This window comes from Protobothrops mucrosquamatus, unplaced genomic scaffold (genome assembly GCF_001527695.2).
Source record: "Protobothrops mucrosquamatus isolate PMUCROS unplaced genomic scaffold, P.Mucros_1.0 scaffold897, whole genome shotgun sequence".
In the NCBI taxonomy this organism is placed as follows: domain Eukaryota; kingdom Metazoa; phylum Chordata; class Lepidosauria; order Squamata; family Viperidae; genus Protobothrops; species Protobothrops mucrosquamatus.
The window spans coordinates 231,187-257,898 of record NW_015387149.1 but is presented as its reverse complement, the minus strand read 5'-3'; the positions used below and the strand labels follow the sequence as shown (position 1 = coordinate 257,898).

Genomic DNA, 26,712 nt, shown 5'->3' with positions numbered 1-26,712 from the left:
CCAGTTCCGCAAAGGCAAAAATGTCATGGTATGACACATGATGTGATCGAGTTTGACACCCATGTCTTATAGCATGAAAACATATGTGAGAATCACATCCATCTCCTTATTCCTCCCATTTACAGAACCACTTATAGTAGCTTCCCTTCTGCATATTTAGATATGCTTACAAATGCAAAGAACTAATTTCATGTTTTTTGTCATAGAAAAATAGTAGCCAGAAGACTTTGATCAGTTGACTTCAGTGAGCTTTCCCCTAGTTAAGTCTTCAAGGTGTGGGAAGTCAGCCCCCCCCCCAGAGAAGGAAATATTAAAGAGGCAGAAAGCATGTCCAGTTTTCTTAATAGCCCCAAGTTTTCCTCCCCCAAGCAGAAACCAGCTCTGTAGAAATGCAGATGTAAATAATCCAGGAAGGTTGAAGGCCCCCAGCTAATTTAGGAAGACAAAGACACCTAAAATCTACATACCCCACCCAAACTCTAAGACAAGACATAATAGGATTAACCCACAGATGCCAAAGGGCACACTCAGACTCAGGTCAAAGTTCATACCACAGGAACAACTCCAAAGGAAAGGCTCAAGAAGGTATAAAAACCCACTCTCAACATGCGCTCTCTCTTTTCTTCCAGAGCCATCTTTCTGTCTGGCTCTCCTCTTCAATAAACTGCAACCTTCTTTCTAAAGCAGTCGCCATGTTGTTTATTCCTGGCTTGGACTGAACCATGATGAAGACTTCCTTCAACAAAGGGAATGCAGTCCTATACAAAATTAAAATTATTTCACATTTTTTCTGCATTCAGCATCACAATGTAATGAAGATGTAGGAGTGTTCTTCCAGTGACTTTTTGTTGAAACACATCCTGAATTCCACTTTGGAAGAGTGTCCATGATGGATGATCAGGAGTCAATGCTTAAGAGTTATCAATTATATTATTTTGTGTTAGCAAAGTCTCAGGTCTTGCCAAAACTTTTAAAATTAAGCATGATCATCATAAAAAAAGTTTATGAAATTATAACACAAAAATGTAACACATATTGCCTTGTATAAATCAGATTCAGCAATACATTTGCTAGCAATCAAGACTGGGGTTCAGTACTTAAGATTTCCTTCGTTATTCAATTCTTTCTAGGTACATACTTAATTTCTAGAAAATAATCACTAATAAATATTACTAATTATATTAACTAATAAATATTCCAATTCTGAGCAGTTTACGCTCCAATAGCAGTATGTAAAGCAGATGTAACAAAACAAGTCACATTTTGTCTCAGTAACAAGAAGAGGGCGGGATAGGAATTCAGAAGGGATCAAGGCTTGATTCCAAACCCTCCGGATATACGAGTTCAGTTTCTCCCATTCAGATGAATAGCAGTCTCCCGTGCCGTCACTTTCCTAGTTCTGTGCAACTCTGGATCCTATCCAGGGTTTTATTGTGAGATGAACAGAGGGATACTACAGTGCCACAACCTCTCGAGTGTCTGTGCACGAATTGCACGCCTCTCCAAAAACACTTCAAAAAATGCACTTTATCTGGAAAAAACACCTATTCCATGAACTTTCGGTCTGATTCCGATAAAGGCATTTACGCTGCTAAAATGCATTTAAAAAAAGAACCCCTCGACCCCTAGTTAGCCCCGTACAGCATCACGCGGGTAAACTAAGCGCAGGGCAACAGGTAACCGCCGCCCAGCCGATCTTCTCTCGCGCTTGCCCCGTTTGCTTTGATGGTATTCTCGCGAGAGCGTGATTCTCGCGCCTCCCCCTCCCCCTGTAAAAAAAAAAAGAATAATGAAGGAGGCGGGTCTTAATTGGTATCAGGTGACAGTGAGGGCAATAACGACGGAGGGGCGGGGGTGGGGCTGAAGTCCCAGGTCATGTGACCGCGCCCCTGGTCGTTTTTTTTCAGCGCTGCGCTGGGTCTCGGCTCCCGTGTCCCGTGGTTGCTCACAGCTTCGTGCGGCGCTCCTCTTCCTTCAGGTCCTCCCTTCTCTCTCTCTAAGCGCTCCGTCATGGCAGGCCGAAGTGCGGTGGGTTTCCTCCTGGTGGCTGCCCTGCTCGGTGAGTGGTGACCGGGGCGGTTTCTCCTCTCTCTCGGCAGGGCGACGGGGCCGTTCGTCTTCCCCCGCGGCGAAGGCCCGCAGGGAAAAGCTCCCCGGCTTCCTGCGTAGCGTTGGACTCGCCGGGCCCTTCCCGAGGGCACCGGACGAATTCCTCTTCCCCCCCCCCGCCCGAGGTTCGGTCGGTCGGTCGGTCGGTCTAGCAGGGCGGCCAAAAGGAAAGGTAGGCGGCCTTTCCTAGGTAGGTTGGCCGCCTCCTTGCTTGGCGAGGCGGGTCGTTGGCTGCCTTTGGAGAAGGTGAAAGGATGAAAGAGAAAGGGTTTCCTTTCCCTGCTTCTCTCCCCGCCGGCTCCCCGACCACATCCGCCGCTTCTGCTCAACCTTGAAACTGGCTGATAAAGAGCCTCCGAACCGGATCGCCTGTCTAAACTGTCCATTAAAGAATGCGTGATATATATTAACACGGAGGTGCTGCTTAAGGCAGCCCCAGCCTCCTTTTGTATTCGGGTGTCATTTCGTAACGCTCGGAGTAGTGAAATCAGTGCCTTTCCTTTCTCCCTTTGCTTCTTCCTGAAATTTATCCGAGCGCTTTTTTTTTTTCTTTTTTTTTTCCCCCCCCCCGCTGGAGGAAATGACTAACTACTTTCTTCTTTTTTTGCCCTTTTGGGGCACTGTAATGTAAAATAAGCTGCTCTTCCACCTTCCATTATGCTGGGTAATTGGGAAATTTTTAAAGCTGGAGGCCTCGTTTTTTTTTCTTTCTTGGCCGTGTTTTTAGAATTGGTTGCTGTATTTATTCTCTTTCCAACTATGTTTTGCTGCCGAGATGCTTTGCTCCAGTATTTGACTTGCTCTGTATTTCTTCCAACTCTCAAGGTGTAGATCTGGGCCTTAGGTTTTAATTTATGGTGGCTTGGTGTTGTTCAAAGCTTGTACTAAGGAAAATAAGAGAAGAGTTGAAAAAGAATAGCAGCTCTAAACCCTTCCCAACTGTATTCGGAGGAGAAAAATCTAGTTCATTTTACTCAGGGAATAGCTCAAAGCAACAGTTTTGTACAAGAAGACTGTAACTTCTCCCTGCTCAAAGGGCAACAAGCTATTAGTGTTATATGAACTATTGACGAGTTCACAGATTTATTTAGATGGCAAACATCTTATCCTTGAGGAAATTCCCTGTGGATTTTTATTATATATTTTCTAAGTAAAACCATTTTAAAATATTTTGCTGTGTCATTGGAACATGATTTATTTAGCATATAACAGCAGAACTCTTGGTTCTTTTTCCCCTCCTTTTTTGAAGATTCTGGATTTCTGCTTTCCTCCTCTAAATGTTACATCTGTATGTTTATTTAAACAACCCAAATTTCTCATATGGTTTATTGTACTAGCAAGATTCAGTTGGTTCTATATCCAGGTATTCTTTACTTTGTGAAAACTAGGTAGGTGTGATTCTTTGAAGAATCATGCAATATGCTACCATTGATCCAAATTACAGTAAATTTCCTTTATGCCTTTCTATGTCAATATTTGTTTCCAGTATACTTACTTTGATTCTACAATGTTTATGATGATAGGGTATGAATGAACTTATACAAACTGGAGTAAATATTATTGAACTGTATGAATTATTTACACCAAGGGCTCCCAAACTGTGCAGTGTTGTGACCTCTGTGATTCTCCCATATGAATAAAACTAATGAATTCATCTTGTTTATCTTTGTGAGAAATAAACTACATACCTTTAATAAATTGTTAATCTAGAAGCCAAATGACACAACCATAGAACTGTACAGCTTTATAATATAAAATATTTTACCTGAAATAATAAAACTATATTCAAAACCTTATTTAAGTAAAGTTTAATTTTACAGAATTCTTCAAATTTAGACTATATTTTAAGCCTATCGCTCCTTTTTTCTGTATTCAGGATTGAGATATGTATTATTTTAGAGCAGCAATTGTAAATAATCCTGACCTTGCTACCAGTTTGCCAGGGCAGAAGAAGAATATGTAATGAAAGCAATCCACACTTTGGCTTCATAAGCAATAAGAGCTTTGCTTTGACAAGTCAGTTGTTGGCTTGTCCAGGCAAAACAAGTAGTGCTTCTGATATTGTTTCAGCTTTGTTGGGTGTAAGCCTTTAGGTTTGTGTATATAAGGCCTGAGGCTTGGCATATTGTATTCTAGCTGTGATTGGCCAAACAGAAGAGAATTCTGTTGTAATCCAGCCTTGTATGTTCTTCCTCAGACTAGCCTATGATAGTCTAGAATAATACACAATTTCCTAGCTTCTAAGTAAAATATAAAAGAATACCCATAAAAACTATTGATTTAACAGTGGCTGGTTTCATTGTGGTTTTGTAAATGAGATAGATTTAAAAAAAAACCTTGAAAATTCAACACAGAGCAAATGTTACCTCATTCTTTCTTCCTTTGAAATATGTCTTATTGCTTATGATTTATAGTGTTTTCAAGAGTTTTCACATTATGCAGGGGGAGAAAACTTACCAATGAAGTCAATATCATTTTGAGCTTAGGTATTTCATAAATATAACTTTCCAATGCCTACATACCTCTTCTTTATCTGAATCCATGAATGATTTGGTTTACAATGTTTTAGAGACATTGAAACAGATTAGGAAAACAAAAGGACATTGTTTAATTAGTGAAGTCAGTCTTCCCTGTTTATCATGAGCAAAGATGAAAATGTTCTTGTTAGCTGTATGCTTAGCCAATTGCAAAACTAAAAATTTAAAAGATGAACTCGTAAATATGACTCTAAATTTTGTTTTGTATTTGATAACTCTGATTGAAAGCCAATTTGTTACTTAGCTTTATATAAATATTTCTGTACCCTCTTTTAAAAGCATGCATGTAAATTTTTCTTTTGGAATTGCTTTTGACTTTTAAAAATGGTTATCCAGCATGAAATTAGAACTAGGACACTATTGGCTGGAAAATGCAATTTATTGCCATGATATGTGACTTTCATAGCCAGAAAAGTTTCAGAATTAAACTATTAATCCAATGTTATTTTTTATAGAAATGTATATATTTGTTTATGCAGTTTACTTCCCAGTCCAGTTGGATTCCAGGAAATATAAAGATATTAGTAATCAAACACAAAGAAAGAATAATACATTGTAGTCAGTTGCAAATTTTCCATATAATTCCATATATAGTTAGGTAAGGTTTTTTTTTAATTCTACTTTGAAAACAACACAGTTTTTATATGGGAAATAGTTGTTTGGTTGGCCTGGATTCAATTCCAGCCTTATAATAAATAATGAACTGGATTCTCCACCACTTGTAGTAAGGTCTTTGCATCTTCCTCTGCCTGTGAGCTCAACTGATGAAGGGACGGTTGCAACTTAAAATGAGATAGTGCCTTTAGAGATCAGATAGGAGAGAAAGGATTGAAGGAATAAAGTGGCTTGACATTTAAGAAAACTATAGACTTTACATGGGAAATGCCTATTTTTTTTTAACTTCCCATGTGTTCCTCTTGTGCTCATATGTGCTATTCTTAAGACCCACTTGACCACGAAAATGTTCTATGTTTTGATAGAACCAGGACAGAAATATATAGACATGACAATGTAATACAATTATATTATTTACTTAGGAGTAGAACTAGATTACAACTTTACTCTTATGCTCTTTCCTTTTTGGGACAGTTACACAGTTGCTCCCTAATCTAATTTTTTTAGTATCCTTATAAAATTAATCCTGTTAAATAATGAAAATGGATGCTGTATCCCATCAAAGTGGCTCTAATTTTTCCAGTAAATGAAATAGACTACTTTAAGATGAATATTACTTATGTTTTGTTAATGTTGCATACTCTAATGTGGTTGGGATCTTCTTGAACAACATTTCAGCATTATATTTTATACTGCTTATGCTGAGAATCGTGGGGCGGAAGATTGGATTTGATCAGGAGGCAGAATCCAGCTCGCCACTTATTCAGTGAGCTACCCAAAGTCTGGAGTTAGGGCTTATTTGATTTCATTTGAAACCTTATCCAGTATTGCAGTAATGTAATTTTGTCTAGGCTTCATCTAATATGCACCTTTCCTCAGAGAAAAAAGATGTGACAAACTAGTAACATCAAGTTTTATTTGCCTCCTGCCATTCCCTCTTTATAGGAAAAAGAAAGTATGAGCAAGGAATAGAGCAGTGATGGCGAACCTCTGGCACGTGTGCCAGAGGTGGCACTCGGAGCCCTCTCTGTGGGCACACGTGTTGTTGCCCCAGTCTCGCCTCCCCCCGTGACCCCCTCACCAGCAGCCCCCCTGGAGGAGAGTTGCCCCCGAGTGTGGCCCATGCGGAGCAGAGCAGCCAGGGACATGGCAGCCAGGCAGCGTGGACAAGACTCTGCCTCACACCCCATCACACACAGTTGATGCTGCAGGGCATGGGTAGAGGGCGTGGCCGCCATTGGTGCTGCTGGGTTGCCTGGGCAATCTGTAGCGGGCCCTGGAGGTGGTGAGTGGCCCTGTGGGCAGGCAGGGTGGGGGGCGGGGTAGGGGGTGGAGCAGGAGTGGGGCCAGTTTTTGGGTACTCGGTCTCTAAAAGGTTCGCCATCACTGGAATAGCGCTTTGGTAGAAGGTGAGATGTGAATCCAAACTGCTTCACCCTGGTCTCATTCCATGGTAGTATGCAAGATTGATGCATTTTAAAACATAAGCAAAGCCAGTATCATTTTCCTTAATATGTCCCAAATCATTTAGCTATTATTTTATAAGGGTAGTGGTCTGCTTTGCTTTGGTTTGTTCTACAGCTAAAGTCTATGTTTCAAACCCAGCTATGTATGTGGCTGACTATGAAGATGGAAGAATTATCTGCCTTGGATAATCCTAAATGTCAGGTTTCACTATTGTAAAATATCTTGTCTATAGATTTTTTAAAATCCCAATTCTAAGACAAAATACTCATTTTGTAAGGAACTAGCCTTCTCCCTTCACCCATTTTTTAATAGTGAGCAAAAATCATAACACAAATCAACATATTTGGAGTATGCAGAAGATGCTGGGGTGCAGTGTGTATTTTTTATGATAGAAAGCAATTGCCCCATAAAATGTAGTTTTGATTAGATGTAGTTTTGATAAAATGTGTATCTAAAAGGAGAAGGGCAGAGAAGCCAATAATATTTCTAATTTGGATCTAAGTATTTTAACACTTACATGGGCTGCATGCCCTGGAATAGTATCCATATTGGGATATTACAAACCCAATACAATTTGGACAAAGGGACAAGAAGTTTAAACAGAGTATATAATAAATCCTGCATATAATCTGATGTCAGACTTTTTTAATGTTAGGAAAATCCTATTCGGAAGCACTATAAAGTTGATTGTAGCCACTCTAAAAAAAAGAAAAAAGGGTGCTACAATATATACATATTTGTATAGTATCTAGAACAGACATGTCAAACACAAGGCCCGGGGGCCGGATGCGGCCTGCAAAGTGGTTTCATGTGGCCTGGGAAGCCATCCTGGAAACAGTGAGGGAACGGCCCCCGTTGCCTTGGCCCTGGCCCAGGCCGGCTAGGAGCCAATGTACAATTTTGTGGTGGCCATCTATGCTGAAACGCATTCAGTCTTAGCTCCACAAGACCGTCTGGAAACAGCAAGGAACCAGCCCCTGCCACGTCAGCCCTGTCCCCTGGGGGCATGCTGGGGAGGTGTCACCCTTTGTGAGGAATGAAGAAATGCACCATTGCCTGGAAGTGGCCAGCAAATGGCCCTCGCCTACTTCACATATCCGGCTTGATGGGCTCCGGGGGAGGGGTTTTGGCAGGCAACGGGGCGTTCTCACACATCCACCCAACAGGCCACACCCACGCCCACCCAGTAGGCTGCACCCACCCTGGCCACACCCACCCAGCCCCCCAAGGGCAACCGCAATGCTGATGCAGCCCTCAATGAAATTGAGTTTGACACCCCTGATCTAGAAGGTACACTTGAAAAGGAGAACCAGTACAAATAATGTCAATTAAAATAGTTACTACTGATTTATCATTGTAAAATTAGATGCCTTATTTTAAAAATTAACTTTATCATATCAACTTTTTTCCTATACACAAACTATATGCATACATGTTTACATAGTCCTTTTCAGTAGAAATAGCAAAATGGGGGAAATACAGGGTGAGGGATGACAAATAGCTGGATGGAAAGGAAGAGGAAAGAAAACACAATGGAGATGAGAAAAATAATAGAAGTGTGAAAAACTTGAGAAAATTGTGGAACAGATCATCTGCCTATCTAGTATGGCATTATATATCAATAATCAGTGTGATGCATTTGTGATATATGGAAGGGTTGGTGATAGCTTCCTTCCCTTATTAGCAGGCAGTAAATAAAACATGCTGTCTTGTGATATAAGAGGAAATAAACATTCATCAATATTAGTAGCCACTGAGTGCCTTCCACAAATATATCCAGTGCATTTTTGAAGTCATCAAAATTGTCACCAATAATTTGCCAGTTTTAACTATGCACATTTTTTGTGTCAGGGTAGGGATAGGAGAACATCTGCATACAGAGAAACTCCAGTCCTTGGGGGGGGGGGTTTCTTTGACAACATTATTTGTGCCTTACACGAGTTTAAATAATTTAATGGAATTGCTGTAGCCTGTTGTCATAGCAGATCTTCAACTCCCCAATCATTTTGTTTCGACTTTTATTATATCTTTTCCAATTCTGTAATAACATCTTTAAACATTGTCCAGAATTGAGCACAATACTCCAAATATAGTCTTACAATAATTTTACATAATAGTATTATAATATCAGCAGATCTAATTAGGTCTAATGATTCAGGGCCTAGAATATAGTTCTTTTACAGAAGCTGCACAATGAGTTGATATTGCCATCAAGCTCTCCACTGTGAGTCTACAGTCCTTTCCCTTATCAGTCACTGTCGACAGTGCTCCCACTACTTGTAATATTTTGTGTGCCAGAAGTATTACTTAAAGTCATTTGCGATTCTGAATTTTATATTTCAGTTTGAAGGCTATTCAAATAAGTTGAATCCTTTAGAGCTCTAATAGAATCTTTATTTTGTCACCTTGAACAGTGTGTTATCGTGGCCTCTCTACTGCTCATCCTGAACTCCAGTTCGCTTACAAACAGATTAAAAATGGTAGGTCCCAATCCTTGAGAGGCCTACTATGCATATCTCTCCAGTGGAACAATTGGTCTATCTATCCTCCTACTTCCTGGTCATTGAATTTGCTCAGGAGCCTTTGTTGAAGTCTTTCATAAAACATCAGATACAGTATATTTACCTTTTCAGCCTGCCTTTTCTTACCTTCACCAAAGTCTAGGTGATTAATATTGTGGAAACTATGTTTGTTTTCAGTCAAATTCATAAGTAATTTTAATTTTTTAATTTTAGTTCTTTTTAATTCTTTAATTTTTTCAACAATTTTCATTGGAACAGATATTAAGCTAACTGGACTGTGGTATTCTTTATCTCTACTCAATCCTTTCCCAAACATTAAGGTCACTTGTAGCTATTTTTAAATCCCGGAAATGGATCCTAATTTTAAAGAGCATTTGCATTTTTTAAAACTATTATCAATTTCATATTTATATTCTTGAAAAAATCTCTTTTCAATATTGTATGGCCCCTGTGGATTTATTCCTTTTAATTTGTACACTTTGACTTACGAATATTTTTTCTTCACCTATATTTGTTTCAGTTCATCTGACATTCCCTCTGAAAAAGTCAGCTTTGGCACAGATATCTGTCCTATGATCTCTGCACTAAGAAGCAAAAAAATCATTTTCTATGCTAGTTTTATCTTTCAGCACACATTGTCCTGATGTTTTCTTTGCTCAGATTCCTGTTTTGAAGAACTATTTTGTTGTCTTAACATTTTTACCAGGTGCTTTTCTGCATCTTTTATTAAATGTGTGTGTTTATTTAGCCATGTTTATGAACAGAGTTTTAAAGAGATATATTTTGAAGAAAGCTTTTGTTGTAATAAGATCTCCGAGTCTGCTGATTATTCACTCCAGTTTCCTCTTGAAACATAGTTAAGTACTTCTTGACCTAAGATGCACATTCTGGCTAATATTCTATTATTATTAAGTTCTACTATTATTAAATAATTTCTGAGCATTGTGGAGAAGACTGATCTTGACTCTACTCTAATTTCACCATAGCTTTTGAGCTTTTTCAATAAGTTCATATACATGGATGCCTAAAGTTGTGTAACACTATGATTCCAAGTGAGAAAAGAGGGATGCCTTCTTTAGGCCTTACACAATATTCACTAGGCACATCATCCCTTCCAAGTAACTATTTTTTAAAATGAGATGATCTTCGCTTACAGTATTTGCACCTTTCAGCATTCAGACTGCAATTATTTAAACCCATGTATTAATTACTTTGTTTGCAATAGATTCAGCTGTCCTAGCAAGAAAATTTCAGTTCACAAATAAATTATAGGGAAAAACTTAATCAGATAAATAGTTATCCCTCTCTTCCTAAGTACAGAGGTCAAAATGAGAATACCATGCTGTATAATCCTAGTATTGAAGCTAGTATTGACTCCTGTAAAAACAACTGTGTAGTTATAGCTATTTGTAGGTAGTCTGAAGTGTTGATGTAGATGGCATGAGCAGATTAATTAATTAATCTCCCCAAAATCTTGTTTTGAGCTACCAGTTCTCCTTAGGGCAAAGCAGTTTTCAAATGCAAGGTTTTTGTCCTTGCTCAGTTAACATCCTAAATGCTGAAAAATTACTTTTTTTTCTTCTCTTAAATATACTCCATAGTCTCCTACTCCTCATGTTCATTAGGTTTTCAGATTGAAGGAAATCTCACTAGAGTTATAGGAGGAATTTTAAAATAATTTGTAAAAAGCTATTATTTATAAGGACAATAATGCCAGAAAATTCTACAGTGTTCTAAAGTGCTGTGTTGTTAGTAACACCTATATCATCTGTTCTTGTTCCTGTTCCTGTTTGTACCCTTTCAAATAACTTGTGTTATGCATCCTGTATGAAGCTTGGATAAAGCATTGAAACAGAAGTGCTGTCACATTCCTAGGAGTTTTTGCCACATTTTATATATATGAAGGACTATTTCTCTAAGTAGAAGAAAAATGTGCAGCTATATTGTAATGGTAATGGCAATCTTTTTGTATGTGAGTTGAAATCACCACTACATTATATCATTTTGTCCTATGCTATACTCTACTGTAGAAAAATGCTATAGTATGGATGTGTATACAATATTACTAATTGTAAATTTAAGGTAGGAAAAAGATAATATGGGGAAATTGTATCTTGAGAATTCAATGCACAGGGAGTGCGTCATTTTTTAAATGCAGGTCTTTGAAGAATTGTCATATATAGAAATTACGCTGTCACTGAGTAAATCATTAGCTCTTGTAGGTGATAGTTTGTACAGTTGCTGTTGACAACAGCTTGAATTGTAATAACAAGAATCTTGTTAATGAAGTGTAGCTAAGATGAAGTTAATATTACTAGCTTTTAAAATTTTGTCTCCTGCCAAGGTAGAAATAATATTTTATGCACAACTTTGTAAGATAGTGCTTTTGGCGTCATAAAAAATGTTATCTCGTTTTAAAAAAATCTGAAGGATCATTAACATTTGAGGGGGAGAAATAATATATATTGCTAGGGTAATTTTGAAATAGTATTTTAACCAGTATGTTATTAAGAGTTCTCAATACAAATTATGCTACAGAAACTTTGTTGACTACTGCCTCTTCAGTAATCCTTGTGAACCCGTTCCATATATACGGTAATAAAAGAGAAAGAGATGAATATTGAACACAGATTGTTCTTAAATACTAAGCTTCTTAAGGCAGTTGTATGTAAGAATAAATGCATTTGCTTTTAAATCACTTTCTATGTACACAAGAGCTCAACATAAGTTAGAACCCTGAGTAGGTTTCTCTGTGTATATATTAAAGAGTTTAGATCACTTGAACAAACAAGAACTTCATAAAAGCTTGAAGATCTTCTGAAAGTATTTGTGTTATATTGAATCTCAAATGACATACAGCTCTTTAAAATAATTGTAATCCACTGCTTTGTTTTTCTTTTTTATATCTTTATAGGGTTTTTACAAACATCATCATCATTTCAAGTGAAAGATCCAAGTGGAAAACTATGCCTATCAGCCAATTTCTCCATGCGGTTCACAGTGGAACTTGACACAAAGAGTAAACAGGTGAAACTACTGAAATTTAAAGGGCTGCTAAGAGAGAATGCTATATAATGTTGTTAGAGCACTCTGTCTCAGTATAGGTAGTCCTCAAATTATGATCACAGATGAAGCGAAAGAGCTGCTTGCAGGAGGATTTCAGCTCTGATTCTGCAGCCTGCTGAAGGATTCCCCCTCTCCTCCATGCATAGAGGGTGAATTCTTCAGGGGACTGCAGAAACGAAACTGAAATCCAGAGTAGTCCTGCAGCCCATGAAAGGATTTCAACTCCCTTCCATGCACAGAGCTCCCTGTGTTCCTTCCATTGAGTTTTCCAGGTCCCCTCTGTCCCGTCCCCTTGCAACCTTCTCTTCTGGTTTCCCCATTGACTTTTTGGGGAAACTGGCAGAGAGGATCGCAAATAGTTATCACATGATTGGGGGCACTGGGCAACTGGTGATGAATGTGAGTCAGTTGCCAAATACATGGAATAAGGTAATGTGATTGTGACTATCAGAAATGCTTTACAAGCTGTAAAAAAAAATCTTTCTGAGGCTGTTGTAACTTTGAGCAGTCATTAAATGAGTGGTCGTAAATGGAGGAATATCTGTACTAACCCTCTACTGCTTTTTAGATTATATGATAGCAAACATCGAGCTTTCTGAAGCCTGTACTTTGTATATGAAAGCCAGTTTGATGTAATAGTAGGCCCAACATCATCCAGTGACTTCATGTCTAGAGCGGGACTAGAACTCCCAGTTTCTAGCCTGGTACTTGTAGATCCGCTTAGGCATGAAGTCAGCTGGGTGAGGTTGGGCCAGTCATTCTTTTAGCCCTGGAAGAATGCAATGGCAAGCTACTTGCCAGGAAAATTGCATGGTTTTCTTGAAGACAAATATACACAGTTCCCTTTGCCTGCATATGTTCAGCCTATTTTTGTTTTATATTTTAAGTATTATGTTAATTCAAAAAATAAATGAATTCACTGCTGAAAGATAAAACTGTTATTTGCAGTAAATCCATGCAGGTCATATATACTGTATGTATGGTTGGTACCTCTAGGATCTAATTTATTTAAACAACTATTGTTCAGAATAAATAGCTGTAGAATGAGTACAGAGCTAAAATACTCCAGTTACTTTATTGGAAGAGGTGCTTTTTATCAATAATTAACTATTGTTTATTGTCAAAGTATAGTATTTCAGCTCCTATCAATCAGCAAGATTTCTGGCTCCCAAGTATATTTTATACAGATAACGAGCTGAGTTTAGGAGCACTCTCTTAAAGGGAGTGCTCCTAATTTCAGCTTGATACCTGTATAAAAGACACCTGTCCATAGATACAATCAATCAGATTCCAAACTCTCCCCCATGGCCAAGACCAAAGAGTTGTCCAAAGTTGTCAGGGACAGGATTATAGGCCTACACAAGGCTGGAATGGGCTACAAGACTCGCCAAGCAACAGTTGGTACAATTATTCTCAAATGGAAGAAACACAAAATAACTGTCAGTCTTCCTTGGTCGGGCTCCATGCAAGATCTCACCTTGTGGAGTTTCAATAATCATGAGAACAATGAGGAATCGGACCAGAACTATATGGGAGGATCTTGTCAATGATCTCAAGGCAGCTGGGACCATAGTCACCAAGAAAACAACTGGTAACACACTACGCCATGAAGGACTGAAATCCTGCAGGGTCTCCCTGCTCAAGAAAGCACATGTTCAGGCCCATCTGAAGTTTGCCAATGAACATCTGAATGACTCAGAAGAGAACTGGGTGAAAGTGTTGTGGTCAAATGAGACCACAATCGAGCTCTTTGGCATCAACTCAGCTCACCGTGTTTGGGGGAAGAGGAATGCTGCCTATGATCCCAAGAACACCGTCCCCATCGTCAAACATTGAGGTGGGGGTGTTTTTCTGCTAAGGGGACAGGACAACTTCACCTCATCAAAGGGACGATGGATGGGGCCATGTATCATCAAATCTTGGATGAGAACCTCCTTCCCTCAGCCAGGGCATTGAAAATGGGTTGTGGATGGGTATTCCAGCATAACAATGACCCAAAATATATGGCCAAGGCAACAAAGGAGTGGTTCAAGAAGAAGCACATTAAGGTCCTGGAGTGGCCTAGCCAGTCTCCATACCTTAATCCCATAGAAAATCTGTGGAGGGAGCTGAATGTTCGAGCTGCCAAACGTCAGCCTTGAAACCTTAATGACTTGGAGAAGATCTGCAAAGAGAAGTGGGACAAAATCCCTCCTGAGAAGTGTGCAAACCTGGTGGCCAACTAACAAGAAATGTCTTAACCTCTATGATTGCCAACAAGGGTTTTGTCACTGAGTACTAAGTCATGTTTTGCAAAGGGGTCAAATACTTATTTCACTCATTAAAGTGCAAATCAATTTATAACTTTTTTGAAATGTGTTTTTCTGGATTTTTTTTGTTATTCTGTCTCTCACTGTTAAAATGAACCATTAAAATTATAGACTGATCATTTCCTTTTCAGTGGGCAAATGTACAAAATCAGCAGGAGATTAAATAATTTTTTCCCTCTCTGTACACACACACACACACACACACACACACACGGAAGAGCAATATAGAGTTCTTCATTCTGCTGTGGTTGTTGGCTCTGCTTTTAGTGAAATCATCTTCACTTTACTATTTCTTCCCTGAAAGTCAGCATTAGACATTTTTAACAATTATTCATTGTCCCTGCCCCTCCTAAGAAAAGCTTTTTAGAGTATAAAATTAATTGATAAGGAGTGGTTAAAAAGTTTTGCTCGAGAACCATCTCAAATCTCTGTATCTAGAATGGATGTATATGTCAAGGCTGCTTCAGATATGTGGGCATGTGTTAATTTTGTATGATGAATTACATGTCTGAAGTGCTCATTAATACTGGGCAAATAAAAATTATCAAAATTTGATTTACTGGTTTGATTAATGAGATTTGGCAGATTTGTGTATAAATCCATATTTACCCATGATATTCTCACAGGGTTGCTGTGGGGGAAAATAGGAGGAGGGAGATGTTGTAGACATGTTTGCCACCTTGATTTAGGTAAAAAAATAATAAAGGTGGAATACAAAATAAATACATATTTGTTAGATCAACTTTTATAAATTACTTGTGGCTTTGCCACTCAAATGAATATGTAATAATTCATTATATACTATTGTGGGCTTGTTGAAGGAAGTTCCACTTTAAACGTACTCAGATCAAGGGGGATTGCATGTTAAAGCTACATATATTAAAAATAGATAATCTCTTTTATGTCTGTTAGAACGTAACCTTCGCACTTCTATCTGATGCTCATGTAATAAAGAATGCTAGCAGCTGTGGCAAAAAGCAAACATCTGAAGAAATTCTTACAGTTGGATTTGGCAAAGGACATTCATTAAATATGACATTTGAGAAAAAAGATAAATCTCTCTACGTGGTCAGTGCTTTGGGGTTCAAATTCAACTTGACCGATTCTTCCCTTTTCCCAAATTCATCTGGAGGTAAGTGAAGAGGTTTTATTTTTAAGGTTTTCAAAATCCACTGCACAGGAGTAATTGGTAAAGGTGTTGGATTAGGAACAGAAAGACTTGGCGTACTAATCTGCCATGAGCTTCAAATACTCCCTGGGTGGCTTTGGACTAGTCTTCTAGTCTTGATCCAATACCGCTGGATTATGGGCAAAAATAGGAGGAAGCACTATATATAGGGACCTGAGCTCCTGAATCAAAGATGGGGTATAATGTCTAATAAATAATAGTGTTGGCTTCCACTTGTTTAGAATTCTATGAAGAATCTTAAACTACTGCCTATTTCTTGCTACAGAACTAACAGAAGTAAAAAACGGAAGTGATATTCAAGCAGACTTAAATACAAAATATTTGTGCCAAAGCAACAAGTTAATAACTGCGGGAAAAGTGTCTGTTCTTCTTAGTAATGTTACAGTTGAAGCATACATTACAAATGACACCCTCAGTAAGAAAGGTAAGTACTTCTGAAGAGTAACTACATAAGTTAAGTCTTTATTCAGTCTAAGTCTAATACTGGGTATTATCTACTTTTATCTGAAACTATTTAACAGGTTTGTAATTGTTTTAATAACATGGACTTCTAAGAAAGGAACACGTTACAGTCTTAAGTAGAGTGCTGGATTTCACTGAATCATAGTGTAACTATTTAAAAAAATATTTAAAAAACAGTTACTATTATTGGAGCAGATGCACATGGAGGTTATATGTGGCCTTTGATAGCATTTTTAGAGGTGCATTTAAAGAAAAAAGCAGATTCTCCTTTTGTCATATTTTTTAAATTCTAGTTTGGTAATTATTGTTCAAGGAGCTCTGTGGTTCCATCCATTCTTTTGCAGCATATGTAAAGAAAGTTATTAAAATTGTTTAAGTTGGCCTTTCTCCTGGTTATTGGAAGTGAGCCAAGAGGTTCATAATTTTTCAGTAGTGTTTCAGCCTTGTGATTTGCAGTTGTTGCTTTCTAGAAACAATTTGTTCTGAAGACAAAAGTACTACTGTTAGTCCCGTAACTACTACTCACCTATCACCAACTCACACGCCTTCAACTACCATTGTTACAACTGCCAGTGTACCACCCTCAGTAAAACCAGACGTTGGACGATACAGTGTAAATGGTTCATCTGGGATGTGCTTACTTGCTTCTATGGGTCTGCAACTTAATCTCACCTACAGTACACAAAATAAGGTATATAATATTTTAATATACTTATACATCAGATCCTTGCAACTAGAGCATCTTTTTAAAAACAGTTTTGCTGCTGCTATTCTTCTCCTCACTCTAGTAGTTCTAGTTCTAGTATCTCTCTCTGCGTGTATTCTATACATGTAGAGCATTTCTCCATATCTTGTTTCCATCTATTTTTATTTATTAAATTTAGAAACTGCCCATCTCACACAGTGACTCTGGGTGGTATACAAGTAAAATATTAGTGCTGTATCTATATATGTGTGTTTGTGTTACATATAGTATACCTTAAGATAGCTTTGAAAAGTTTATTTTCAACTTTAAAACGAAGTATTTTAATTATACTGCAAGCTTAGAATGGTTGAAACCACTTTTTTAACGCTGAATATTTAAAAAACCTTTAATCAGACTACACTATGGTGCAAAATGCTGTACATAGTATACTCTATTCACCTTATATAAATAATTGTGAGACATAACAATTCTTTACTGTTTGGATAAATACAACTGAAGTAAAATGGTACATAATGATAATTACTACTTTTTCTTCTGTGCAAAGTTTAAACTTTCTATCACAATATGTTTTTTTTAAGACTGTTCGTTCAAAAGTGTTGAATATTTCACCAAATGCAACTTCTTCTGGGAAGTGTGATAACATCACAGTTACTTTAAATTTGATTTCTGGGAGCACCAAAATTTCTCTCAATTTTTCACAGGTAAGCATATTTCAATATACAGCATTACCAAACTTTCAGCCTATGAGTAGAGTAGATTGGGCTGCTTGAGTTGCTTACAATGAATTGGATGTTTATAACATTTAATGACAGAAGTGTTGTTTGTTCTAGGTTTAAATATTTGCTTCACATTTGTATTTTGTTCTGGGTATAGAGCACAAATATGCACGAATATGCTGAATATTTAAAAAACCTTTAATCAGACTACACTATGGTTGGAACACTGCAGGGTATAGAAATAATATTCATCAAAATCTTCTTTCTGGCACCTAATTGAACATTTCAGGCCTGCTTACAAATTATTTATTATTTGCCTAAATGCATGTATAAAAGATTATAATAAATGAGGTCTAGACCAACCTGTCAACCTTGAGATCAATGTTCCTCAACCCCAGCAACTTTAAGTTGTTGGCTGGTAAATTCTGGGAATTGAATTCCACACATCTCAAAAGTTGCTGAGGTTGAGAACCATTGCTCTGGATGTATTAGGACCCCAAATCCTAACCAGTGCAATCTTCATTCCAGCACACCTGATGTCACTTTATAGGGAAAGACGTACATAGCTGCTTGCTATAAACAGATGCAGAACTTGGAAGCAAAATATATGTTTGCAATTCTATTTTTTATTTTTTTAAAGTCTTCTTCCCATTATCTACGCCAGCTGTAGATGGTGGTAATTCTTCTATGTAGTTCACTATCACGAAAGATCTTTGAAAGAATGAAAAATTATGGGTAGAAGTATTTATAAATTTATGACCGTGACCTAATTTCTGTCAGTATCTTACAGTAAAAACAGACTTAATGTTGCAGTTTTATTAACTACAAACCGGCTGAACAACTCTAGATTGAGACAAATTTCTTCAGTTGTTCAGCACTATTTTGTTGCTTATTTATTATATGGTCATTCATAATATTATCACTTCCTGTTTCCAAGTTACCAGCATACTATTTATTGAATAGCCAACACTCCAAAAGATAGGCTCAAGATCTAGACAGACCTGTACACTGATTCTATCTAACAAAATTAAATTCAATGATGAGAAAAATAAGGTTCTACATTTAGGCAATAAAACCAAACGCACAGGTATAGAATAGGTGGTGCCTGGCTCAATAGTAGTAACTGTGAGAGGGATCTTGGAGTCCTAGTGGAGAATCACTTAAATATGAGCCAGTAGTATGCTGCAGCTGCCACATTCCTAGGCTGCATTAACAGGGATAGAATCAAGATCACATAAAGTGTTAATAACACTTTGTAATGCCTATTGGACTATTGCATCCAGTTTTAGTCGCTATGATATAAAAAAGATGTTTAGACTCTAGAAAGAGTTCGGAGAAGAGCAACAAAGATGATTAGGGAAGTGGAGTCTAAAACATATGAAAAACAGTTGCAGGAATTGGGAGGTTTTTAAGAAGAATTGGACAACTATTTGTCTGAAATGGTATAGGTCAGGGGTAGGCAACCTTGGCTCTTTTATGACTCGCGGACTTCAACTCCCAGAATTCCTGAGCCAGCATAGCTGGCTCGGGAATACTGGGAGTTGAAGTCCACGAGTCATAAAAGAGCCAAGGTTGCCTACCCCTGGTATAGGGTTTCCTGCTTGAACAGGAGTTTGGACTAGAAGACTTCCGAAGTCCCTTCTGTTTTTCTGAATACCATCATAATGAATTCTGAATAAATTTTCAGAAAAAAGCTCACAATGCAGCAAATTAATATGCTATGGTTTAAATTGATTAATCCTTAGAAGATGTACATAGAGTCCTTGCTTATCAACAGTAATTGGGACTGGGATTTCCATTACTGATTAAGGAAGTTGTAAAGTGTGATATCATGTGATCACATTCCTCAGCGGCAGCAATTCCAGCAATCCCTGTTGCTGTTGTTAAGTAAGCATATGACTTTAACTTACAACTTCCTGCCAGCTTCCCACAAGCAAAATCAATGGGAAAGCCGGCAGGAAGTCTTAAGTCTCAGGAAGCTTGCAAGCAGATTGGTGGAAGGGCGAGTTCCACTGAGTGCAACTGTATGGGGGATGCTAGCTGTAGTCTGGCATGCATAAGCACTGCCAGGCAGGGGGAAAGGGGACTGCTGCAGAGGGAGACTGTACAGGAAAGTGGAGGGAGCAAATTCAACCTTCTCTGCCAGTTTCCCTGCTGATTTTTCTTGTGGGAAACTGGCAAGGAAGGTCCCAAATAATAATAGCAGGATGCTGCAATCATCACAAGTGTGAGCCAGTTGCCAAGCACTTGGATTGTGATCATGTGATTGGAGGGTACTGCAATGGCTGGTATTTGGAGAACCAGTTTTAAGTACTAAATTTCTAAAAAAAGTTTTAATTACTATTAGACTTTTCAAAACTTCACACATTATGCACGTTTTCTCTGCATTAAAAACTGTGAGGTATTTGAACTGCAAACATTGAAGTAGCTTTTGTTAAAGACAAATGAAATTAATAAGTGATTACATCTGGTTTTTTTTAAAGAATTCAAGTACTGAGAAATATTTCCTGCATGGCATCCTTGTGAATGCAGATCTTCCTTCTGAAGCTACAGGTAAGAATTCAATTCCTTTATAAAATGTTAATGTTCTAAACATTTAAAAATACATAGTGTGTTTTAAAAGTGCAAACTGCTCAATTAAATTCCTTTTACATTTCCTAAATTTGCACTAATGTACATTATTTATTCTTTTTCTCCGAATGGTCTTCCAAATCCTTTTTAAAAAAAACCTAAGTATTTAAACTGTAGGACCTTTGATCAAATTGTCAGTCATGATTTGATGGTTTCTAATTAAAAAAACAGATGACTTTTGAACTTATTATTTGATGGAGGGCAGAACATCGGCAGCAATGGTTGACTGCTCACTTTTAGTTCAGTTCTACATCTTCCTCTCACTTGTCTTTTTAAACCAAGGTTGCTTGTAATTTGGATTGTTTCTGTAAATCTTTTGCAGAAAAAAGTATCAGTGTTGTCAACAATAGCCTAAGTGCCCTAAAAGCTACAATTGGAAAATCTTACAAGTGTGTGGCAGAAGAGATAATTCAGGTTTCAGACAAAGCTTCTATCAATATATACAATGTTCAAGTTCAGGCTTTCAAAGTTGCAGGATACAAATTTGGAGCAGGTAAGGTCTCTTGAATATAGATTAAAAACATAGTTTATTGCAAATATGCATTCCTATTGAAGCTATTGAAATGTTTTGTTAGCAATTTAGCCCCATGCCCTTTCAAAACAGAGTTGATAAAAGTGTTCTAAGAGTCAACATTACAATTCCTGTGGCATGTAGACAAATTCTACATTAAAAAAATAAAATAGTCCCGTGAGAATGGGGATTGAGATTGTAGCCTAGAAAATGGGTATATACATTTTGTGTGCATGTGTGTCTTTATTTATCATTGGAATTATATAAAAACATGTCAAGGCTCATATAAAATAAAATACTAACAGGATAGCATAATGCCAATGGGAATTCTACAGTTCCTCCATCAAAAGGAATATCCATTGTAAGTGCCAGTCTTTGCAGTCTAATAGTGATGTCTCAAGTAGTAATTATTGCCTGCTTGTAATCAGTTATGCTGATATAAGATCCCCATATAAAACTGGCATATGTAAGTTTTCTTATCTATTGGTTAACAAGCTAATCTATCAGAGCATAGTTTAAATGGTTATGGTTGTCTCATCTTCCCCCAAAATTAATGAATAGCAGCTTAAGAAATGTAAAGTATTTTAAATGAAAGTCAACCTTTGACACCAATTTATTATTAGAATGTAAAGTGAATATTATCTAATGTAGCAGTCTTATTTAAATAACTGAGCCAACTGAAGTAGACAAATTGCCATCATTTGAATTTTTTAAAACAAAATTAAGGCAGATCAAGATGCCTCTAATTTTGCAAGAAGATAATACCATAATTTTTAGTAGGATGGTAACCTGGTGCAAGGTAGTTTTATACAGTATAATACAGTACTGTTGTTAATATATTGCAAGACTCAGCATTGCTTGTATTTGCCAGAACAGTTTCAAATGCTCAATAGAGTATAGAGGTTGGATTGGAATTTTACAAAGTTTATTTGATCAGATCAAATGGGAAAACTGTAATGTCCTGTTGAACATGCTTATGGTAAATAAATATCTCTTTGCCATTTCAAATTGGGAACTAACTCTGTGCCAGGTTTGTTTTGGAAAGTAGAACTTCCAGTTTTGAAAATTAAAATAAATTCTTTTATATGGCAGATCTGCCTAAAGCCGAGCTAAGGACTTCTACCACTAGGATCATTTTTGTGAAAACAGAAAATTATACATTTTATTTGATCATTGGCAAGTGAAGTGTCAAATTGCATTTCTTTAATTTGAATGGAGATGGCTTTTTTCCAAACAGATAATTCCTGGTTTTACACATTGCTTCAAGGCATGCGATTTATTTGTCCCAATGTTATGGGAATACTGCTTTATTCAGTGATTATAACAAATCATATTCTATTCTAACACAATGTGAGAATCCAGTCTATTTGTAATCTTAAAGCTAATTCTCCATGTGTCAGTCTACAGTTTTTACCACTGTATTCTGAATGGTGTGAATACAATTCTCTCAGGTGGAATTTTTTACATCTAGTGTAATAAATAGTATTGTAGTCTGGGTTTAGTCAGATGCTTTGACAAATTATACTCTATTGAAAGAATTACATTGTACTTGCCTTGCTCTTTTATCTATTTAAAATTGAATTACATTTATTTATTTTTCTTTCAGTGGAAGAATGTCAGCTGGATGAAAATAATATGTTGATTCCTATTGTAGTTGGTGCAGCCCTTGCTGGACTTGTCCTCATAGTGTTGATTGCATATTTAATTGGCCGAAAACGTAGCCATGCTGGTTATCAAACAATTTAATGATTTGCACTGAATTATACCAGCATGGAAGAATAGCAGTCGCAAGAAGCAGAAAATTGATTCCCATCCCCCATCTTCTCCTCAATTAGATTTATGAGGGAGCACAATCTTTTCCTTACAACTGTTTCTTGCAGTGTCTGCTTTACTAAATGTGAAATCCATTTTGTGGCATTTAACTATGCACAAAGAATAACTTTAGTTCTGTTTAATTTTGCTAATGGGCTAAGTATTTGCCCATCTAGAAACAGGCTGAAATTTTATGAATGCTTTTCTGAATTGGCATGGTTTATAATGTCAACTACTTAAATGAGGATGATATAGTTACTTCATACTCCACTTAAATTCAGATTAATTGTATTTAACAAAGGGAAATTTCCACTTTTCTGGTACTACCAACCTGTGCTGACTTAAGTTACTGCATTTACAGTAATGATTGACCAATTGACCTCTGCTATTCCCACTTTGCCTCTACCTAGGTGTGTATCATTAATCTTTAAATGCTAAGCTTGGTATATGCAAAGTGTGAAAATAAAATGTGGCTAACTCTTAATATATTTTTGGTCTGTCAGCTTAGTAGGAGCTGGCCCTTTTTTACATGAAAATGGGTGTTACTTTATTTTTGGTAAAGTGAATTTCAGTCTCTTTTGTTGGAAGTTCAAAGGAGATCCTGTTTCTGCACATGTGTACAATAAATTTCAATCTGTTAATTCTTGCTTTGACTTTGGCTGGGACTGTACACTGCAAGGATCAGTTATGAATGCATTGCCTGTAACAATGCTAATAAAGACTTTTCTGTATGTTCTCGGTGTTCTTTTAAGCAGTTACAAGGCTGCTTTGATTTTGAAGTAAATTAAGCTTGTTTGTAAAGTTTGGAGGGGTAACTCTATTACCTCAGATTCTTAGTTGTAAACTATAAGCCTAAAATCTAAATCCGTGTTTTGTATTTCAAATAATATTCCTTCGATCCTTGTATAATTGATTTTTTTCTTTGGAGTGTGTGGAGGAATTTACCATTAAACAAGTGGATCTGTGTTTATGGAATTTCCTTGTCACACATGAACCTGAGCTCTTGTGTTTGCTATAGTTTTATCCATAGAGATTCCCCACAATACTACAGCAAGTTAAAATGTTACAAAGTAGTAGATTGATTAAGAAAAAACAACTTGGTTATTCCTTGATAGAATAACTTCCCATTAGCAGCACATGGGAGTAACATAGGAGATTGCAGCTCTTGTACAACCGACAGTTCTGGGATGAAGCAGATTATTCAGGACAAAACTTCACATGAAACATTTTGCTCACTATAGAAAAGTAGAAAGAAACATAAACATGCAGAAAAGTAGAAACATAAATTGTTTCTTAATTTGCTGTAAGGTGTAACTCCTGGTGTTTTTGATTCTATCAAAGTTCACTATTCAGAATGTAAGCGTGTGTGTGCATATAAATAAAATAATCTCATTTAGCAGAGCCAGACAACAGAAAAAGGTAGATATGCTGTTCTTTAAAAAAAAAAAAGTGAGATTAAGTAGAGCACTAGTTTTCTAAACAAGGATCTCTACTTAAAGTCCAGAGCCTTAACATGGTTACAGTTCAAAAAATGATAGCTTCAAATATACTTTATTATATAGTTTTGTATTCTGTTATTACAAAAATGTCTGAAAATATATAGTCCATTTGTTGAAAAGGGATTACATCTACATTACATTTTATTTACATAATAATTAAAGTGTTTGTGCTTTTTTTAAATAAAAAAATCCCACTGAACACATGAAAGGCTGGCGCTAATTAGTGAAGTGTCAATGGCAGCCTGAGAAAATTGTATCTGAGCAAGTGAAGTAATGTTCATTTAGACTGAAGTAATCAGATTTGCTCTACACGTATCTCGTAGTTTGTTTATTGTAGCCATTCGCAGACTTCCAGGTTCCGTAAATATTTTCTAGAATTGAAAATTAAAATATTAGCATATACGACGATGCAAAGAAATATCTGTATGTGCTTCGTGGTACAAAATCACACTAATCAGAAAATACCATGAGTCAAATCCCTCTTCCTAGAATAGGATGCATCACATTATTAAATCAACAACTTACAAGATTCCATCCAGATTGTTACACGTGTGCATTAAGAAATACTTAAAATTCACTTGCAGTACATTAGAACATGAAAATTAGTGAACATTAGGGTCTTGTACCAATTTGGTCAGATAGCTATGGAGGAAAATTAGCCCTATATCTAAGTTTCCATGTTTAGACACAGCCTATTTCTAAATGCCAGCTAAATTTATGCTGCAATTGTAACTTTCTCAAGGTAATTAGGCTGGCCAAAAATTAGATGGGTCTTAGAACCGGTCCCATCAAAATTTTAGGGAATTTATATCTGACCCTAAAGATTTTTAATTGACTCAAAATAAGAAGGAATTGTGCTTAGGAATAATTGGAATACTGTGTTACATTTAAAAATATTGTGTTTCCAAAAAAAATAAATCCTATAAAGAAAACAAGTAAAGCACCAATCTTATGCATGAAAACTCCTAGCTTTCAGAGTGAAGATGGATAAAGAAGACATTGTAAATATCTATAAAATCATATATGGTTAATATGGCACATAGGAAGATAATTTTTTCTCCTCAGAATGAATACATTGGGGGCATCCACTAAAACTAAATACATGGAGGAGATTCAAGATTTAAAGACGTTCATTTACACAGCATGTTGTTCAACTGTTGAATTTGCTGCCATTAGTTACAGTGGCCATCAAAAATCATTGTAGGAGGAAAATTAGACAAATTTACATAAATCAGTCTATTAGTAATTACTAAGCTGGCTGGTTGCATCGTGACTCAAGAGACAGCATATTTTAAATATCAGCTGCTGGACAGTAAGAAGACGGTTCCTTGCTTGTTCTTGTTTGGAGATTTAATTTGCCACAATGAGATAGAATGGGGGACTCAAGGGGTCTCTGAGACACTCCAAGGTTCTACAGGGTTCTCCTTATAGAAAAGGACAGTATCTCTCAACTTTCCAGAGATTTAGTGCTATTCAGTATTTATGAAGCATGGGGCTGACCCTGATCTGTGAAACAAATTATATGGCTATTGACACTACATGAAGCTAATTGAAACTAACTTGACATCCCTGCAGGCAAATCATGAATATAAATGAATGGTAGACTTTACTGAAGCAAAGTGACTTTTTGAAAGTAAGGGCCTTGTAGGGTTAAATGTAGTTCCAGAAGTTTGATTGAAAGCATACCCATGAAAGTAAAATGGCATCTACATTTCCATTATCTATTATCTGTATATCCTTAGCTATTTTGGTTATGCAGAGGTGAGAGAACCTGGTTGACTCTACAATGTTGTGGATTATTTCTAACATGATCTGTGCCCATTACCAAGAGTTTGATCCTGATTGGCTCAAGGTTGACTCGCCTTCCATCCTTCCAAAGTCAGTAGAATGAGGATCCCAGATTGTTGGGGGCAATATGCTGACTGTAAACCGCTTAGAGCAGGTATGTCAAACTTGCGATGTCATGTGACGTCACGTGACATATTGGGACTTTTTCCCCATTGCTGGCAATGGGGTGGGCACAGTTTCGGCGTGACGCATCCAGCCCGCGGGTCAGCAGTTTGATATGCCTGGCTTAGAGAGTGTCCTAAAGCGCTATGAAGTGGTATATATGTCTTATGTGCTATTGCTAATATTTTTCAGGGCAAAGTGATAGTTGAACTCCTGTTGGATGGAGCCGTTTTGTTTTATATATTTGTCTCAGCAGCTCATGATCTCTTTTTTGTTTTTGTTTTCTTTTAAATTGTGAGCCTTCCAGAATTGTTGGGTATTGTGCAGCCTACACACTGTATAATTAAATACAACATATTTTAAAAATATTGAATTATATTTCATAAAGCCCGCTTAAACAATCTTATGAGCAAGAACTCACCATCCTTCCTCAATCCATCTTGCCCCGTTTGAGACTGCCATCACGAGGACTTTTTCCCCTCCCCCCACTTTGCTGATGGACCTCCAACATGACGGACTGTATTCGAGGAGGGAACTGCTGGCCCTGCGCGACTCCCCCATCGCGCAGGTATGGCCTAAATTTATTCTAAGGGCCGGCCTCGATGAAGGGA

The 26,712-nt window shown here is 37.1% G+C and overlaps 1 protein-coding gene and 1 long non-coding RNA gene across 2 annotated transcripts in view; one reads left to right on the top strand and one right to left on the bottom strand.

The window, feature by feature from the left end:
- Positions 1 to 1,848: 1,848 nt before the first annotated feature.
- LAMP1 (lysosomal associated membrane protein 1) lies at positions 1,849 to 23,383 on the top strand. Its single transcript, XM_015819321.1, has 9 exons — positions 1,849 to 2,059; positions 12,165 to 12,277; positions 15,538 to 15,757; positions 16,080 to 16,238; positions 16,747 to 16,967; positions 17,561 to 17,683; positions 20,182 to 20,251; positions 20,652 to 20,822; positions 22,447 to 23,383. Exons 1-9 carry the CDS (start codon positions 2,011 to 2,013, stop codon positions 22,584 to 22,586), a joined length of 1,266 nt encoding a protein of 421 aa, XP_015674807.1. The 5' UTR covers positions 1,849 to 2,010; the 3' UTR covers positions 22,587 to 23,383.
- The window catches only part of LOC107290443, a 7,028-nt gene continuing 3,356 nt past the window's right edge, over positions 23,041 to 26,712 (bottom strand). Inside the window, exon 2 of the long non-coding RNA XR_001548952.1 lies at positions 23,041 to 24,522. This is a non-coding gene — a long non-coding RNA (uncharacterized LOC107290443). The remainder of the gene's footprint in view (positions 24,523 to 26,712) is intronic.

Bases quoted from the DNA above. Each gene is read 5' to 3' on its own strand.
- LAMP1 (XM_015819321.1), top strand. From the start codon at position 2,011: ATGGCAGGCCGAAGTGCGGTGGGTTTCCTCCTGGTGGCTGCCCTGCTC. The intron at 16,239-16,746 runs GTAAGTACTTCT...GTTGCTTTCTAG, and splicing joins TGACACCCTCAGTAAGAAAG to AAACAATTTGTTCTGAAGAC. The intron at 17,684-20,181 runs GTAAGCATATTT...TTTTTTTTAAAG, and splicing joins TTTCTCTCAATTTTTCACAG to AATTCAAGTACTGAGAAATA.